The 19,780-nt window shown below is 36.5% G+C and overlaps 1 protein-coding gene across 10 annotated transcripts in view; it reads right to left on the reverse strand.

Annotated features, from left to right (window-relative positions):
• Nucleotides 1-2,308: 2,308 nt before the first annotated feature.
• The window catches only part of LOC124776660 (nuclear receptor coactivator 7), a 703,675-nt gene continuing 686,203 nt past the window's right edge, over nt 2,309-19,780 (reverse strand). For all 10 annotated transcript variants that reach the window (XM_047251761.1, XM_047251757.1, XM_047251755.1 and 7 more), the window contains 4 exons: nt 11,818-11,977; nt 11,060-11,181; nt 6,357-6,526; nt 2,309-4,216 (listed from right to left, as the gene is read on the reverse strand). In XM_047251761.1, coding sequence (XP_047107717.1) covers nt 4,081-4,216; nt 6,357-6,526; nt 11,060-11,181; nt 11,818-11,977 — 588 coding nt within the window. In that variant the 3' untranslated portion in view covers nt 2,309-4,080. The remainder of the gene's footprint in view (nt 4,217-6,356; nt 6,527-11,059; nt 11,182-11,817; nt 11,978-19,780) is intronic.

The following is a 19,780-nucleotide window of genomic DNA, read 5'->3' on the forward strand; positions in this document are numbered from 1 at the left end:
ATTTGCTGCTCAAATTTTAGTGCATAAATTTTTCTTTACAAATAAAGGATATTTAATAGGAGTTGCAAAATATGTTTCCATTAACAGTCTTTTATTATAATTTTACTTTGCATTTCCTAGCATTGAGCATTAATTAGGTCACTGGAGATTAGCAGCTGTGTCATTCTTTTGACAAGATAAATTAATTCAGGTCAAATGAAGGTGACGGCAGACTTTCAAATGTAGCTATCAGCATTAATGTGCTGAAAATGCATTTGTAAGATGCTACAGTCTTTGGGATTGTCTTACATATTCTCAAAACTATTTTCATGTATGTATAAGCACCTTTTAGCCCCAACCTAATTCTTAAACTGATTTTTCCACTTTCTGCACTGTATCTGTGCCCCCACTTTTGGTGTTGGTGGGGCCATATCTAGTCACCCCTGGTTATGTCCTGCTGGCAGTACATGCCACAAGTGAGCCATGTTCTTGAGTTCCTTTATTAAAATATCTGAAAGAAATAAGCATTAAAGGGGCAGAGGTATTCCCAGAAAATGCGAAAAGGAAGGCAAGTTTCAAGTCATGAACAACACAAGAATTACAATAAACATGGAAAACTGTGTGAAGACTTTTGATTGAACAGGCTTTAAGAAAGCATGAGAAACTTTTCCTGTTTTGATGTGTTATCAACTCTGCCGGATGCCAAGTCTGATCATATCAGTCACTAGTTCACACACTATGCCAACCGGGCACGTATCAATGTCTCCAAGTGTTTCCGATGTTGCAGCACAAGTTGCAACAAGAGTCTTTGTTAAGAAAGGCAGAGTATGAACATTGCATCACCATCAAAATTACTCCAAACTTACATTTCACTTGACAAAAATGTATAAGGTTTAGCACCTACAATGTGGCAGCTCTGTCAATAATTGAACACTTGCTGTATCTTTTACCTACTCGTAAACAAATTTCTTTTAGCTGTTACCAGAATAACTAACAGTGAATGAAGCAAAATTTGTTCCATTTTGCCATTTCATAATGATCTAAGATTTCAAAGCTGTGTAAATGAAATAAATAACTGGTTCATGTTGATAGTTCAGCCAGGCAGCTGTGCATGTGATACTAATTACCATTACCTTTAATAACTATGTAAACAACACAAGTGCAGAAACAAATGTATCACATTCAGATTCACTAGAAATTCTACACATCACAGTCATGCTTCCGATGTGTGTGTACTTTTTTTTTTATTTAGTCATTCATTTAGTGCCTGAAGACAGCATGGGCAGAACAAACTACAGAACCTTATCACTCTGTAAATTAGCAATTATATTTTGACATTCATAAAAGGTGTAGAAATTAGGATAATCCTAAAGTTGAATATTTGAGGATAATTATAGCCCTAGTAAAATAACTGTCCGCTACACATATCTTCCCTTGATCTGTAACAAGTTATCTTGGTAATACATCGGCCACCAGAGCATGCCAGGTTTGTTATCATATGTCACCCTTTTCTTAAAAGGATTGTTACATAATCTGAAAGTTTTGGAATGTAGTGTGTCACTCTAACAACTAATGTCAAAAAATAAGCACTGTAACATCCTCTCTCATATTTTCATTACTTTATCCAAATAAATGTCAACATCCAGTGACAAACTAAATAGCTTGTAACAATTGCCTAATAAACATATATGCAGTCTAACATGCTTAGACTTAGGCTCTATGAATTTCAAAAATCTTAAAAAGGAGTATCGAGTTCTTATAAGAAGACACAATCATGCACACACTTGTGACTGAAGCAATGTTGAGTTGGAAAAAAAACACCCATTAAAATAAAAATAATCTGGCAGTAATACTAGCTTCAATAACTTTTACATTAGCACTTTGCAGAAAATTAAGTGATTTATGCGAGAATTAATATCAAAACTTTTCTGATTCTACAACTATGTGAACTTGAGATGAGACATTACTACCCATTTATCAAAGCAGCAAAAACTAAAAAAAAAGAAAAAAAAGGGAAAAAAGGAAAAAAGGGAAAAAAAAGAAAAAAATAAATAAATAAAGGCTACAGCTAAATTTCTAGCACTGCATGCCAAAGCTGATATTTTGTATGTGTAGGTTCTGTATGCGAACAGTTCTAGAGCAAGGGTTACTGGTCTAAGTAAGTTTGGTTGCTGCATGTGTAAATCAGTCTGAGAAATGTCTAAGCAAAATCATGTTGCATGTGTAATTATCTGAAGATCAGATAATAATCACTCATTTACACACTTTGTACTAGTCAAAAAAATTGAAACCAAGTTCAAAAGGAAAATAAAAGCAAATGAAGCAACCATTTATGGCCACTGCAAGAATAAATTTAATTATTTTCACTGTACATTATTATGAATATAATGGCAGAAAACAAGTACAGAAAACAGCACTACATCAGTGTAAAAAAATAAAATACCACATTCATTCACACACAGCAACAATGAAGCAGGAAACAGCACATCTCCCACATATTCAACATATTTGCATTTGCACACAATTAAGGCAACACTAACAATTTTATACAGTATCCGTTGTATGCATTAATGGTTTGGCAAGCCCAAAGCATTAAGTCCATTTTAAATACTAATCGAATATCAAGGCTGCCCGCAGAATGCTTTGTATTTTCCACATTTCTTCTGAGGTGAGCAGTTCTTAACATTTCTAGATTATAATATTTACTGCAATTTAAGATTACATTTTCCAGCAAAATACAGAAAAAATATATTGAAGGATAGTGTCATACAAATATATTGATCTAAACTATGATATTTCACATTTTCATCATCATACTTGTCATTTTTGTGACCATTTCTACATACTGAATTTTTATTTTGCTAATAGAACATAATGCCTTTTTGTGCATATATGGCATTTGTAAACTTCTATTTTGTATCTGTCGATAATTTAAAATTGTTTTAGACAATTTGTGGTTTAACAGTCCCACTGCTTTGATGAAGTTTTTTTGAACAGGCTTTTTCTTTTTTAAATCAATACAGATATTTCCATGAACACAAAGTTTTACCAAATGCGAAACACTGAGAGAACAGTGTCAGATCTCAGAAAAAATTACTGGTAACTGTACTGTCCATCTCATCAAAAGCTTCCAAGTTATCAGTCAGTTGGTATATGAATGGTAACTTCGCACCAGTCTTTATTAAATAAAATATTCAGAGCAGCACAATTTAAGTTCATACAAATCTGGTAATTTCGAACTTTTACTGTGATATGTGATACACTAAATTTCGTTGTTTCTAATGTCTGATTTTAGTGATTTCATACAATTAGCAAGACACACAATTTGAAGTGTGCTTGAAATGTTACTCCTCATTGACATCAAGAAATAGTCTTCACTCTTCTATAGATTAGCCTCTTTCAAATACAGAATGTTCACCTTCTGCAAGTACCAATTAATTGAGATTGATCTAAAAGTAACTCGTGTAATCATCTGCAATCTAAAAAATCATCTTCCAGAACAATGGTTAATTCACTTTCATTTCACTTTAGCTTGACAACTTTCATTACTCACTGTTCAACAGCCTAACTGACCAAAACAGTCTGCTCTTAAGTATAACCATGCACTGCATATCTCACCAGCTGTTATTCAATAATTCTGAGTGATCTGTTACAAATTCATTTCCTATTTCACAGACAGAAATTACCTGACTAATCTCTTATACAGCAACTGTACACTTACCAGACTACAGAGTTACAATTTATGTACACTGTACAAATTCTATGCATTATCCTTGTACTAATTTCCATTATTCTTCTTGGAAGAAATATCACCCTTCTACATGATACATAAAAGCATCCTAGTATTTAAATATTCCACACAAAAATACAAAACAACATATTGTCTATCAAACAAAGCTGTTATTGGAGCCTGGTGACTCCACACATTTTTTCCAGATCATGCAGTCCATTATCAAGGATAAACTTTTAATAAAACTGCATGTTAGCAGTTGCTTTCAATTACACTTTTTACAAAATAAAGCTGGCAGAAACATGCATTCAGTATTTTCAAATGTCATTCTGTTTGCATTCCTAGAATCTGAGCACTTTCAGCAGCACTGTTCAGATGAAAGCCCAGCATTCCAAGGTCTTCACAACGAAGTCTTTCTGTGGCGTCAAAGGCTCATTTCCGTAAGTACTGCAAGGCTCTGTCCGCCCCTGATAGAGGTCACCATCTAACCATAAACCAAATTTTCCACTGAAAAGAGACAAAGAAACAGACTTTAAATATTTAAAAATCCACAAACAAAGCACTAAGTCTACATTTTACCAAAGGAGAACACCTATTCCCTGACCGTCCTTCCATTGAGGCTTTAGCAAATTATTTTTCAACTCCACTTAATATGACAAATTGGGTTGTGTAAATCTTTGCACTAAGGAGAACTTTAATAATTAGGAATAGCCAAGAACTAGACTAGAAAATGAAGTTAGTTAATAAATGGCATAAACCGGATTTACTTGATCTCGTAAATGTAAATTAAAATCAACCTCTGAATGATTGATTATTTATTTTATATTTTTTGCACGTACGCCTTCAAGCTGATCTCTTTTGCGAACGACATATATAGGTTGTGTAGAATACAACATAACATTTACATACAGTTATGGTACATACATTTGTCTTGGTATTCTAATTATATCAGATGTTACAAGAGAGGGCAAGCAGGTTAGAATTCACTGAATGAAGACAAACATGTATTTACTAAGAAGGCTTTAAAGTTCTTTTATAACAGCTTTGGTTCACAAGTTTTCAACACTTGTGGCAGCTTGTTGAACCATATCTGCCCAGTAATATAAGGACTATTGTCAGTTATTTTTAATTTTGTCCTCTGCCTGAAGTAGTTCCCCTTAATTCTAGTATCATAATTGTGTGTATCACTGTGCTTATTTACTTTTTACTATTCAGAAAAAAGTATAGTAAGTTTATACAAATACAAAGAATATACTGTTAGATATTTATGTTGGACAACAGTTTCACTACAGGACTTTGTGGATTTTAGTCCATGCCTTAACCTAATGGCTCTTCCCCGTAGAACTAATATTCTGTTCAGGTGCAGGTCTGCCGCACAACCCCACAGTTCAGTACCATAATTAAGGAATGAATTAACTGTTCCATAGTAAACAATTTTTAGTGTGTGGATTGGCACAATTTTTGCCAACTAACTCACAAGATACTGCCAATTTTCTCACACAAATTAGTAATGCCGTTTACCCAGTTCAGATTTTTGTCCAAGTGTACACCAAGAAATTTAATGTTATCTGTTTCTGCTGATGTAACACCACAAATATTGTTTATTTCAGCCTCACGAGAACCAGTTGTTTTAAGTGTTAGTAACTGGGATTTACTGATGTTGGTGTTTATACCCTGATGTAGAAAATATGTGGTTACTTCCATCACAATCTTAGTTGCAACTGAGTGTAATGTCTCCAAGACTTTTTCATAAAAGAAGAGGGAGTTTACTAGGTGAGAGTTGAAGGGTTGTGTCATGTTTGCGAGGACTGCTTTTAAGCAAGAAAGCAACTACTTTTTTTTTAGCAAATGCTAACACATCCTGCAGTGAATGCAGCAGTTGTCATGAATGTACAAATATACTGCCACAAGTTGTGACTACTTGATTTGTTACTAGTTTTGTTCATCAGACTTGGTCCTCTTCAGATATTCATCGACCTGACAGCAACATGCTGCAAGCTTAAAGCTACATGATGTGGAGTGGAGTCCCATGCTTTTAACATGTTGGCACCTGGGCAATGAACATCTGAAGAGATTTGGCAGTAATAAATCCAATAATCAAGATGTGTGGCAGTTTACCTGTGTATTAATAAATACTTTTTCCGAAGTTATTACTATTCCAGTTTTATTAGCTACAGCTACAACAGCGTACTATTTAAAGCAACAAGACACTTTAATGTGAAAGTGTTTGCAAGCCCCTCCCTTCCCACAACTGGACAAATTTTCTTAAAATCTATGATATAAATATTATGCTCCTGTAAACCTCTGTAATTAATGTTGTGACAGTATTGTGACAACTTTTGCATACATACTGGAATATGTACATACTGCTTTTTATACATGTGTGTACTAAGTAGAACATGGTACAGGGAGGTTGCTGGAAAAATTTAACAAAAGATGTAACTGCAACATTATGAGCAGTGAGGAAAAAACTAACAAAAAATTATCTCAGGAACGTGGAAGTACTGAGAATGCTCACAGATTCAAATATATAAAAGGAAATCTAGAAAACTCTAGCTTGTGGATATGAGAATGAGTAAAATGCTCTTAGCATGCTGTTTACATGTATAGCTTATAAATTAAAAATGGTTTCAATTTTAGTACTTACTCGCCAGCTCCAATCGAAAGGCTTTCATTGTTGCCTTTTATGAAATACAGATTGTCTCCCGTCCAATTGAACACTTGGAACTCTGGTGTAAATCTGAAGAGAAGCGATTCTCCTGTTCCATAGAAGTGGTCACTCACTTTCAGGGCACATGATGTCAAGGCACCAAATACCTGTTAACAGATTTGACACATATTAAATAAAAACTACACTACTGTTATTCTACAAATGTGTTTTCATCACCTATCACACAGTCTTCCTACAGTAATGTTTTATTAATATCCTGTTGTTGGAATATTTCCATCTCCAACTTTTAACACAGTATTTATTTTTCGTAACTTTAATGTAATTTCATTGTCTCACAGCTACTGTAATCAGATAGTTTAATATTATTTGCCTTACACAGTTTGTTTCATATCTAATAAGTCTCCTAACTACCTGTGCTTTCTTTCCTTTGAAAATAATGTCATTGTAACCAAGGAAACACTGAGCCATCAACAAGGGAGAAACAGTAATTATATTATGTAACTGAGAACACAACAGCACATTTGAAAGCAACGACACTAATTTACTAGGTAACATATCTTTCTCTCACAATCACAAATAGCCACTATAGTTATAGTTTATTGTTAATACAGTGTACAGATCACATTCCCATAATTTGCTTGTACTTTGTTGATGTTTATCTCTATTTGTTGCAGCTCTTTGAGGATTGTCTCCCTCTATTTCCTCTAGGGAAAACTATGGCTGGACGAATTTTATTTTTTGTGTAGTGCACGAGTTTAGTTTTTTTGTGACCAAATTCTGCAGTAGTACCAGTGGTGAACTTTACTGCAGAGTATCAGCTAAAAATAAGCCTTAAATAAAATGATGTTTGTGATAATGTATCTAACACTACTTTACAAACTATAGTTGGATTTAGAAATCAATGATAAATCACTATTGCATTATATCATCCCACTCTTGTTGGGAATATTTCTGCCAGGAACAAATGTTGGGCATTTGTAACTCCAGGTGCCCTTGAAAACTATTACACATGAAATCAAATTTTGATCATCATAAATTACTTCCCAGTTTTTTCTTCTGTTAGGTCTTACTAGCACTCCCTCACTAACTGCATGATGGAATGGAAAATACTTCATGTTTGGAGATATCAATCAGCTCTATTGCTGAAGAATGGCACTCAGTTGTCCAATGCAAGAGTCAACTACTTGTATTGTGTGGAACTTTACTCCACATTTTTTTGTACACAACTGCATCCTTTCCCCTTGTACTAAAGTAATATGGCATTGATTTTTATCATACTATGCACATCTGCTTAGTTTCTGTGACTTCCGAACAATGTTCTGCTGTACAAAGTAGACGAGAAAAATCTAAATGTATGTTCTGTTATTATGTTAGGAGCTTTTTACAATTTGATGAACAAAAATGAACGAAGTTACCCTATGTGCTGTTGAAGCTGCTATTTTATTTTCCCCATTAATTGTTGCAACTGTTCCCGTATTTGTTTGTCAGCTCTGACTGAAAATATTTACCCCTTAAAAAGGCCTACTGAAAACTCTTTAAATCACAAAGATTTCACAGGAAATGCTTTGTTAACTTTGTTAGTAATTGCTGACCAGAAATACACACATATAGATCATCCTGTGTATCATGCATGATGGGGAGATGCATTACTCTTATCACTGTGCGATTGATCCAGCTTAATGAGCAACTATTCAAGATTCCACATACCACTGAATACTTTTTACAGGGCTTCCTGTATCACTCAAATAGTGACCATCTTCACATCACTGTGAGAAGCATTCTTACTTATATGCCTGATGTCATCCCAAGTAGCTCCTGCCTGAACACTTTGTGTTATTTACAAAGTATTTGCCCACAGTTATAGAATACTGAAGGTGTTGGAAAGTTTAGATCAACGTTGATAGACTTGCAACAACTCTACGACCTCTTGCTTAATTTAGTAGGTTTTATGACAATCCAGCCATCTACTCTATTCCCAATCTTAATGCTGCCAACTGCAGCTCAGTAGTGTTCTAATTTGGCAAATTTCTTTAACTCTTTTGCCTTACCATCACCAGTGAACCTAATAAGTAAATTCACTGAACAAACAAATATTTTGTCTTGTTTCACTAATTATTTTACTGTTACTTTAACTTTATAACTTTAAATAAGGAATTTGATCCTAAAGTCATTGACAAAATTCTAGGCAAAAAAAGATGAAAAGAAATGGCGCAGATTACATTTTATAGTGAAAATATCAAACAGGATAAGTAACACTTTGAAGGCAATAGGTAGCTGCTTGTTCAGTGCATCAGACAAACAACCAGACATCACTAAAAGCAGGGTTTATAAAATCATATGCCCAAGTGTCAGTCTTGCTACATTGGACAGACTGGAAGGTCAATCCGCACCAGGCTTAAAGAACACCACAGAAGCTGGAAATTGAAGAAACCCAATTCAGCCTTTGTGGAACATTGCCTTAACAATAACCACAAATACATAACAGGTGTATAAGTTTTACACAGAGAGGAAAACGGGGCTAAACTCAACCAGTTAGAAATTTTAGAAATGAAAAAACGGATGTGTACATCCCCATACCTATTATTAAACGGGCAAACCCAAGTCAATTATTCACCTCTTTCAGATGATATCACAACTTCGAGATAGAAGTCAAACTCTGCACCTCAATACATTAGTAGATACAAAGTTCTTGATGCTATTTTGTCAAAAACAGATTTTAAGCCCGTGGCTGTGTACAAAATATAGGCTGACTGTTACACAGAAGATTACAGCTACCACCCACTTTTTATAATGCTATTTATTGAAACAGTGCTGTTAATGGTGTCTAACTCATAGGTTCATCTTCAGATGGCTAAATCAAGTTGTAAAACACAAACTAGCCATCTGAAAATCAACCTGTCGGTTCGAAACCAGTAACGGTGCTGTTAGATACATAAATAGCATTATAAAAAGTGGCTGGTTGCTGTTATCTTCTGTGTAGGAGTCAACCTATACAAAGTTCTTGGCTGATGCTTAACTTTATTCCTAGTTAGGTCTAGTCACATTAGTGTAATTGCGGAATTGTGTAATTCCATATTTGTCAAAAATGGTCATTGAAGTAATTTCCCATTAAGCCTGGGATCGATACATTAAGAAGCTGAGATGACTATCTTTGCATTATCATCTTTGGAATCAGTAATATACTTGTAAATGGGCTTATAACCCAAAACCTAGGTTGTGCAACAACCTAAGTTGTTTCAATAGTAAAATTAGTGAAAAAGGCAAAAAAAGTCTTTTATGAGTTAATTTACAATGTTTCACTAAGAATCCACAGTTGATTCAATTAAAATAAAAGGTAAATATTTCACTGCATGATACTGCTGGAACTCTGCAGACACACACAGCCCTCTTCTCTTAAACACTTCAAGAATTACCTGGTTGGTATCGTGGATAGTTTTATTTGAAGTCTTAATGCCAGAAGTGAGTTTCTTTGGCACTGGCATTCCCTCCAAGTGAAAAAGTATTAGGAGTAGTGGACTGAGGAAATTAAGGCAAACAGCTTGAGGTCATGGCACAAACCCAGCTATTCCCCCTCCCCCCAAACTTTACTACACAGAGTTTGACTAAATAGACAACAAGAAGAGCTCTTCTGTTATCTTTTGTTTAAGGACAAAAAAAATTGCGAAACCTAATGCTCTTAACAGTTTAATGGAATGTAGGACAATTTTAATGGCATAAAATGAGATACTGCCTATTTTGGGGTAGCGAACTAAGGAGGAGGATATTTTCTGAAAGCTTAGCAATGATTACAGCCTTTTTTGTGTTTGTTGATTACGCAATGCCTGAACTATACAGGGAGTTTTTATCTTTCCTCCTTCCATCATTTACATTCCCTGGACTATGAAGTAACATTTTCTTATTCTAGCGAGGTTGTCGGAGATATGTACTTGTAAGGCCATAAGCATTTAAAAATTAAGATCTGTTCAGTAATCAATGGAGATATGCAGTTGGGAAATATTGAGGGAGATCAAAAAGCAAACATCATGAAAAGTATGACTTAACTATGAGCATAATGAGAATGAAATGGAGGTGGCATGACACACAGCCTGAGATGACAACCTAGTGGAAAACAGATGTCTGACATTAGAAAACATACAGGATCAATGTGGATGTGTATTTGATGTAGACTGTAGCTTGTGCAGACCAGTAACTAGAACAAAAAATTATATGCACAACTACTGATGGAAAGAGAAAGTCTCCTCAGACATTGATTCAGAGGTTATGTAACACTTTAAAAGTCTCATGACTGCATTCAGAGGGCCTTCTCCTTCACAAGAGAGAGAGAGAGAGAGAGAGAGAGAGAGAGAGAGAGAGAGAGAGAGAGAGAGAGAGAGAGAGAGAGAGAGAGAGAGAACGAACATGCGAACAGTTTCTACATAATAACAAATTCTGTGAAAAATATTTCAAGCACTGTCATACAAATTGAGTGCTTCAAACTCTTGCAGTACATTAAGATCATTTATTCCACTTGCTACTGAAGTGGGTATAATTTATCACCTTCAAATTCCAACAATCACTAATGGGTAATGTTCAAAAGACCTGGTTCTTTCCCTACAAAAACTGAAAATTTACGATTATTTTTTTCTGGAAAAAATGCCAAATCAATACTGTCATCATGTAAGACAAATACTTTTACTCACATTATTCTCTGTGTCTTCTATAACTAAGAGGATTGGGCTCTCCAACCTGTTCATCTTCCGATACATTGAGTTCAAACTGAAACCATGTTGTGAGGTACTGAACACAAGTGTCCACACATACCCTGAAACAAATCATTTCATCAATATTTTACAAAATAGCTGCCTCTGAAAGAGGTTCATGAACAAGAAGTGGAATGGTAGCTAAATCTGAATAATTAGTAAATGATGATGTAGTTGTTCTGATTAATATGTCAGAGTTTTAGTCAATTCTGAAGCAGTAAGGTGGGACGACAAGAACTATAGGATTATGAATGTTTGGGGACAGGAAACATGAGAATAGGCAGCAGGAGGTCAAGTGCTGCAAAAACATTTCTTTGGAGAAGAATATTCCTTACTTGCAAATTAACAGATTATACTCACCTTTTATGAAACATTGCAGTAAGAACTATTTTGTACATTCCATTGCTCTAATCAAAACATTTTGATTATTATGGTACTTCACATATTTGCTAAGGTAAATACTGAAGGTACTATGCACTAGTGTACAATTTACTGATAGCAATGTATGATGACACTAAATATTTTGGAAGCCAAGAAAATTCATATATGAAACCAGAAACTATCATTTTCAAAACCATAAAGTAGAAGTCAAATTTTTAACATTTGAATAACTGCCAGGAAGTATGAGGTTTCATTGAAAAATTAACTTTTTTAAGGACAATACACTACACAACTAAATCTGGCGTAGAAGCACTCACCTTCAGCTCGGGCAGGCAAGTGCCTGCAAAGTTTGCGTCTGTGCTCTTCTGACAAAATCTCTGTTGTACCCGAAAGTTCTGGCAATGTAAATTCCAAGTCAATACTGGTGGAATTATTGGCATACAGTGCACGGCGTAATTCCTCGCTCATAGAAAGCACCTGAAATATATTACAAATCTAGCTGCAGATTAATGTGGCAACACAGTGCATTTAACTGTTACTGCATTTTGAGCTTACCAGGGAGCATATATTAAGCCAATTGACTTAATAATAGGACACAAGTTCAGAGAAATCTGTAATTATTCATTACTCATACATTTGCAATGCCTTGACCTCATTTTTCTGATTTTTAATACTGCCTATATGGTGACCATGTGGTATTTGTTAAACATTCGGCAATTTTTAATTCTGTTTGCGTCAACACTGTTAAAAGAATTTAAGAATTTAATTACTTTATATTTTGTGTTTCTTGACCTATCACTGAAAGTATGGATAACTGTAACTTTTCTTGATTGGTGTTAACATTAATCACTGGTCTGTTCTATCTTGTCCATAACTGTATTAAACCACTTAATTTGGTACGTGTTAGTAGTGTTGGACCTGATAGTATCCAGAAACATGATTAACATTAATAATAAATATCAAGCCAGTAAAAATTTTAATGTTAAAACCTTTTCCATAGGTGACTAAACCAAACAGTCACAAAATGAAGCATACTTGGTATATCTTTCAACATAAAGAACAATAATTCCCAGTATGTATTTCCTTACTGACAAAAGTCACTTTATTGTGACAACAGTTGCAATGTGAATGCCAGGCTAACAACATAGGATCAGTCACAGTGATTTTAAATGATGTTTAGACACATCCATCCCTTTGGTTTCCATTTTTGTGTATATTTCACTGAAATTCTAACTCAGGTTATGGCAAACAATTTATTTCACAATAAAGCTTTTTTGCTCCATATACATGAAATGTCTTTGCCTACAGCAAAGAAGAGTTGCAACTAATCTTTATGCTAACTACTTTCCACTATGGTGACTTGACAACTACTGCATGCAATCTACAAATAATCATGAAACAGCTAACACAAGCTTTCTAATTTAGTACAAGAACACACAAAAGTAATGAAATACTTTGTAACCAAATCCAGTAAATGGTGCGAAAATTTGCTGTATTCTTGTTTATACTGCTTCACAGAGTAAACAATACTACATATTTAAATGTCACTACTTATAAAACAATTATCGATGTACATAACTTGACTGTAGCAAATATTTGACTGCACTAATTCCTTTCAAAGTGATTGGAGTAAGTACATAGCATCTGAAGCTGCAATAAAGGAAACTTTTTGAGGAAGTCAGGGACAAAAAAAACTTTTCAACATTATTCGAAATGTGATTTGGAGTTATAAAGGGAGATTGTTGTGTAAGGCCGACTTAGCAAGAATGAGCGAAGGGTGTATGAGGAGGATAATAAGAGTAACAAGCAGCTTCTTTTACAGATGAATCATCCTGGCACTTACTTTAGGCTTCTTAAGAAAACAGGAACTACTTAAGGAAACACGAACACCTTACTCTGGACATAAGCTGAACCCCTGTCATTCTGAATTTGAGCCCAGTGCCTTACCCATCCTGCTGTCTCAAACTTTGCAGACAGGAGAGCAACTTGCACATTTACTAATTGTTTCTCATAAGTGTAGATTAGATTAAATTCCTATTATAATGGTGGTGATACAGGATGCAAAATAAATTATTAGTCTGCCAGACAGCGTTTAACTCTGGGGTGGTTAACAGATGATGCAATTTTATTTAGGGATATCAAGTCACAAAATTACAAAATGCAGAGAAGCTTTGGGATGCTCAGCTTTTGGTGTGGAAACTAGCACACCTGATGAGCAACAAATTTTGTATAAAGCAAATCAGAAGGTAATTTTTTTCCTACTATAAAAATTTATATCACTAGAAGCTGTTGTAGTAATCTAGTATCTTATTTGTCTACAGTGACTTTCAGTGAAATCCAATAATGCTACCTACAAATCGCTCATACAAAAGATCCTGAGAAAGCTTAATTCCCCCAAAATGAAGGTTGCTTAAGAAACATTCACTCTAACAACTTGTGAATACTGTTTCTTGAACAGGGGTCCTTGGGGTTGGGTTAACACAAGAGGATTTTTGTAAGTTAAGCAGTTTGTTTTCCTAAATCAAATCTTTGACAAATATCTCTGCTCATAAAGTACACCAGTTTTTAGACTTGGCTGTGTACAACTGCCAAGAGAAGATACCTGTTGGCATACAGTTCATTAGAACTGGCATACAGTTCATTAGAACTGAATGTATCAGCAGAAGAAAGTGCTAACACTCAAATTAGTAGGAATTAGTCTGATCATTTTGTATGTTGTACTTCTGAATGAAGCACAAGCTAGTAAAAATATTATGAAAAGGAAAGTTGCTACTTATCACATAGTGAGATGCTGAGTCACAGATAGGCACAACAAAAAGACTGTCACAAATAATCTGCAGTCATATGAGTTGCGTTTGCGTGTGTGCATACTTTTGATGAACGTCCTACTAGCCATAAGCCTTATCTGTGACAGTCTCTTTGTTGTGCCAATCTGCAATTCAGCATCTCCACTAGATGGTGAGTAGCAACTTTCCTGTTCATAATACTGTTCCATTCTATGCTGGATTTTCCTTTGATTTTTACATGTTGGTAACAAACAGTTCCGTGTGTACTGCTAGAACGAGTGCTCTGCAGATAAACTGTTTCCATCTTATTGTATTTGTTTTCTTGTCTTTGAACTGAACCAAGCATATAATATGCAAAAATGCAAAATAGTCTGGTGAGGAAAGATTTTTGTTAGACGATCTATCTAATGCACACTGAAGTCCTTAAAAAGAATTTTTCTCATCCTTTTTACAGCCTGTTATTTTAGACCATTCTTGGGTGTAACACTGTTCATGTGACTGGCTCTTCACATCTTTTGACTTGCACTTTGATATCTAGGTGTCACTCAGGGGTGTTTTACAATAATCAGATATGGCCCTCCTTAATGCCTACTGATTCTCTGTAGCAGAATACATCAAGGGAAGCAATTTAAAAGATAGTAATAGAAAGTCACTGCAGGAACAATGAAGCTTCACACATGAAAACGTTTCTATACAGTGTCATGAGGCGTGATCCAAAACTAAGCATGTTTGCAATCTGTGTTCAATACAATAAAAAACAGTTGGGAGAGGCAATAGCAAGCAACATTCATTGCTCAAGACCTGCTGCTGTTCGAACTGTCAGCAACACCATTCAAAACTGAGGACGGTGTTTCCTAAAGAAATCAGTCACTCTATGACTTAAGATTTGTTTCTGTCTAGCTTCACAACATCTGAAGGAAGTGCCACACACTTTAACCTCAAGGAGAAACTTATTAAGTAGACATAAACATGCATGTCTCTCCACACCTGATATGAACAGCTAGTAGAAAGTATCATTTGAAGTTTTGGCACATGTCCTCCAGGGATCTTTATACGTCCGTCCCACTGTGGTGTGTGTGTGTGTGTGTGTGTGTGTGTGTGTAAGCGCGCGCGCGCGAAATTTGGCTGCTCTCTTACATCAATTCGTGTCATTTTTCTTCCGAACTTGTCATCTGAAGTATTAATTACAGCAACTGCCGCGCACTCATTGTTTGGCGATACTAAGCGGAATGTAATAGGAACGCTGATTAAGCATTACTACTATTAGTGCGCCTGTGGAAATCAAAAGTCTCGAAACAAAACGCAGTGGATATATGTACAAGGCAGAGACTCGTCGACAAATAACTTTTACAAGAAAAATGAACATCGGGTCAAATTTCTGAGTCGGTAGATACAAGTGACTCGGTAGCAAAGAATACGCGAGAGTATTCCAACTTCATGATGATATATTCCGTGAAACAATTCGATGGGAGGAAAACACTAGGAAGAAGTTTTCCAGTTTGTAACTCAATTCATCCGTAAACGTGACATTTCTAGCAAAAGTAATTATTCCGCAGTCTGCACTGTCAATAACTAGAAAAGCTGTGTGTGTGCGCGCCGCGATAACATATGCGCACATGCTGACGCTTCGATCACTTTTGTGTGCTGCGCTGCCGTATCTGTAGACAAACATCTAGTAATAGGAAGCCGGGGGAAAATTCACCATCTCACAAAGAGATAGCAACAACAATCCATACACCTTATGTTGTACTGTGTGTGGCAGGTATCACATTGCTGCAAATGAAATCATGAGTGATTTATGCAATCTAGTTCGGCGGGCAGTTCGCCATTAGCGAGGACTACCTCTAACCGAAGCAGGAGAACTCCTCACTGGCGCTGAAGAACATTTTACCATTATGTTTACGGTTGGTAATTGTGTGTTGGTACCAAAAGGCTTAATGAACAGTTATTTAATAAGACAATAACAGTGAGATTTATTCAGACAAGAAGACTGCGCAAGGAAGAGAAATTTTGTCTCTGCACAGTTACGAATTTTTAAAATAAATCAAAAAACTCAAAACCGGCTAGAGCCGCACTAGCGCAGGCAGGTCTTTGGTGACCTGATTCGCATACTTCAGGTGGCAGGTAAAATTGCCACGTGACGCGACTGCAGCGCTCCTAGCCCTTAATGTCCAAACTATCATGCCCGCGCCTCTAATGTTTATGCGGTAACCCAGCAATATGAATGGCACCTCTTTTCTGACAACGTCACGGCAACGAGTTATGCCTCACCCATCTTCAGATGTTTACTTTTATTTATGGGTCCTGAACATTATTTTTTACCTATGACATTAACAACTGCTGTCTTAAATACTTCAGTTGCAAAATTCTGCAACGTTGTTAGTAAGGAAACGATGTTCACGACACACAAATAAATGTAAACATCTGAAGCTGGGATACCAGGCATCATGGAAAAATAAACGCCCTGTGTACTGTCTTCGGCTTCACCAGTAGGAATCTCCTAACACGTTCGTAATGGGCAAGAATTAATTGGTAATGTTAATATGACAAAGAATGGAAAACAAAATACGGCAATGACACGCGCACGCCTAGTCGACGAGCAGTTAGGTGTAACTTTGCAACTTTCTGCCACGGGCAGGTAGTTGGAATTTTTTGAAATTTAATGTTATGGTGACTGATCGCACAGGCAGGTGTTGTGTCTGTAATACTAAATCAACCCAGCCATTATTTCTTAGGAGGAGGAGGAGGAGGAGAAGGGGCCAAACGGTAAGTCGCTTGTATGGTGAGTCGTATGTGTGGAAAGATGTTCTCGAAAGGAAATCTGCACACGGCTAAACGAATGACACAGAAAATGGTGCTGCAAGCTGACAGGCATTAACCGACACCCTGGTCAGTCACAAAACAATAATTTCACTCGACACGTCTGCAGCTATGATACACGAATTTCACGCTTATGTCCTCTGCACCACCCTGCATTTTTTTTTATAATAATGTATTTAACAGTTTATGCAAATTCAATCTTTTGAGGTCGAGAAATCTTTCAGCCGACAACACTGACTTTTTACGGCGTCAGTAGTTACTGGAAAATGAACTCTGTCAACCACTGGTTTAGAAATTTGTCTAATGTCATTTTGTTGTTTCTTTAAACTATTAACTTTTCCCCTGTTCACGAGCGAAGGGCAGCCGACATGTTTTGTGACATGTTTGCGTGAGGAGCTGCTAGTCCCAGACGACGCGTCTTCAGAACCGTCCTGTTGTGCAGCACTGGCAAGGACGAACAGCACCTGAACACCTGTGTCACTGCACGAGCAGTCTGCTAAACATGCTATCCAGGTAACGTGCAGGGGGGGGGGGGGGGGGGGGGGCTGCAGAGAACATTAGGGTGTTCACATGACGTCAGCAAGCAAATTGAGAGACAGGACACAGAAAAGAGACCTTCACAAGAGCGGGTTTGGACACACAACAATCGAGCGAAAAAGTCTTTACCAACATGACTAGTTCGGCATACACTAGCGCCACAGAGTAACAGAAATAAAGTAATGAAGAGTCACTATAAACAAGCGCCATAAAAATTGTAACGGACGAGATCTCACTCAAGTTTAAGGCTACCCTTTGCAAACATTACTTTAGCAGGAATATATGGTTAGAGGTTAATTACAATAATCACAATGGCTTTTACGAATAGCATCACTCGAATGACTTAGTAGCGTGAGAGTGTACTAGCGTGCATTTATATAAGTAAATGATTAAGATAGTTATAAAATGAGAAACAATCGTCAACACAAAGGTTGGTCTCAACATAGTCATTTGCTAGGCCTAGTTCTAATAGAGCTGGTAAGCCGTTGCCTGTCTCAGATGCCTCAATCTAGCCAACCCTGCTTCACAATCTAATCAAGCTAGCTACAGGGGAACTACTGGTTTAATGCTGAATACAAATAACGGCGAAACTCAGTTTCTTCCACTTTAGTAGAACACTATGAGAGGTGACAGCCACAATACTTAACTTACGAAAGCTTGGATCCAACCACGGCAATGTATTTGAGTCACACACTGACCAGCTAAATCAGATCTCTGTTCTATAAGCACACACTGAAAATAAGACTACATTGGAAATGGAACACCAACAATTCTGTTCCCATAGGGCGGCAGGCAAGGAAGCAGTTTTACACGATGGTGTTGTAAAAGAACAGTTTTAAAGTTCCTCGGATGGAATATGCACGAAACAGTATCTGTTCTTGATTTATGACGCAATTCATATGTAAAATCCAGTCGGGTTTTTCTTACACGGCTAAGTTCAACCACCGACACAGTCAGTATGCTGCACGCTATCACTCAAATATTGCTGGTGTTATAGAACAAACCTTTACACTCAAATGTCCACCATGGTTTATGTTCCGTACATTCATCACAAAACGTGTCAAATTTATAATTCTCTTGGTCACCTCTGCATGAAGAATGCATGTCTAGCTCTATACAGTACATGGTCCAAAAGTTTCAAGTGTGGTCTGTGGACTGTTTTTTGAGATGTATATGTATTAACCTCTCCGACCTTTCACATCACTGACTTAGCTTAATTACAATTAATGAAATCATAATGGCCGTCATCAATAGCATCAGTCGATAGATTTAGGAGCGTGTGAATGTACACGGGTACAGTCACGTAAACAAATTATTAAAATAGCTATATAAAGAGAGACAATCATTCTTCCTTTCACGTATGACCAGGAAACATCGACGCCGCAAAGGAAGAACTAATTCTTAGATTCACCTCACTGTAGAAAGTAAACTTACGCATCCTCTTCGGAACGATCGCTGGTAATGTTGGTTTACGAAATTGATGGCTCTGGATCCATTACATGTGGAAAACTTCTGCTTTGATTTCACAAGGCTTGGGAAACGAATCCAACGTAGTCTACACTAACGGAACAAACCAACTTGGCTTTCCTTCATCTCCTCAAGTCGTCAAGAAATCTGATGAGGAAAACAACGATGGCTGCATCCCGACGATATATAGAATAACCCTGTTAGCTTAAAGCTCCAGAAGTAATTAGGCGATTCTAGTTTTAGCCATTACAGGCGTTATGACTGCTCTGGGACCATAAAAGTATACGATTTCAACGAGATCTTTCCTTATCCACTTATTCGCAGAGCAGATTGCAGCTGAGTAACATGGGGAAGAAAATGTTCATCTGCTCAAGGAAATTCTGTGTCGCGGAATTACCGTAAGAAGTGATTAATAGACTCGTGACCGTGCATACGAGCATCAATTATCATAGCAATCTTTCTGTGATTCGCCTGAGATGACAGGGCGTATATTTGAAGTTCTCCGGAAGAAGTGGAGGGTAGGTGGCAAAAGTAACGTAATCTTATCACAACGGGAGTGGTTATTGTGTATTACGCCATCTGTATTCAGTAACCTTAGTTCTGCAGGTGTTCAAGTGCCAAATATTCTGGGCTTTGACTTTACTGTTCCCTATATAAGCTGAATCGAACT

The sequence above is a fragment of the Schistocerca piceifrons genome, chromosome 2, assembly GCF_021461385.2.
Source record: "Schistocerca piceifrons isolate TAMUIC-IGC-003096 chromosome 2, iqSchPice1.1, whole genome shotgun sequence".
Classification (NCBI taxonomy): Eukaryota; Metazoa; Arthropoda; class Insecta; order Orthoptera; family Acrididae; genus Schistocerca; species Schistocerca piceifrons.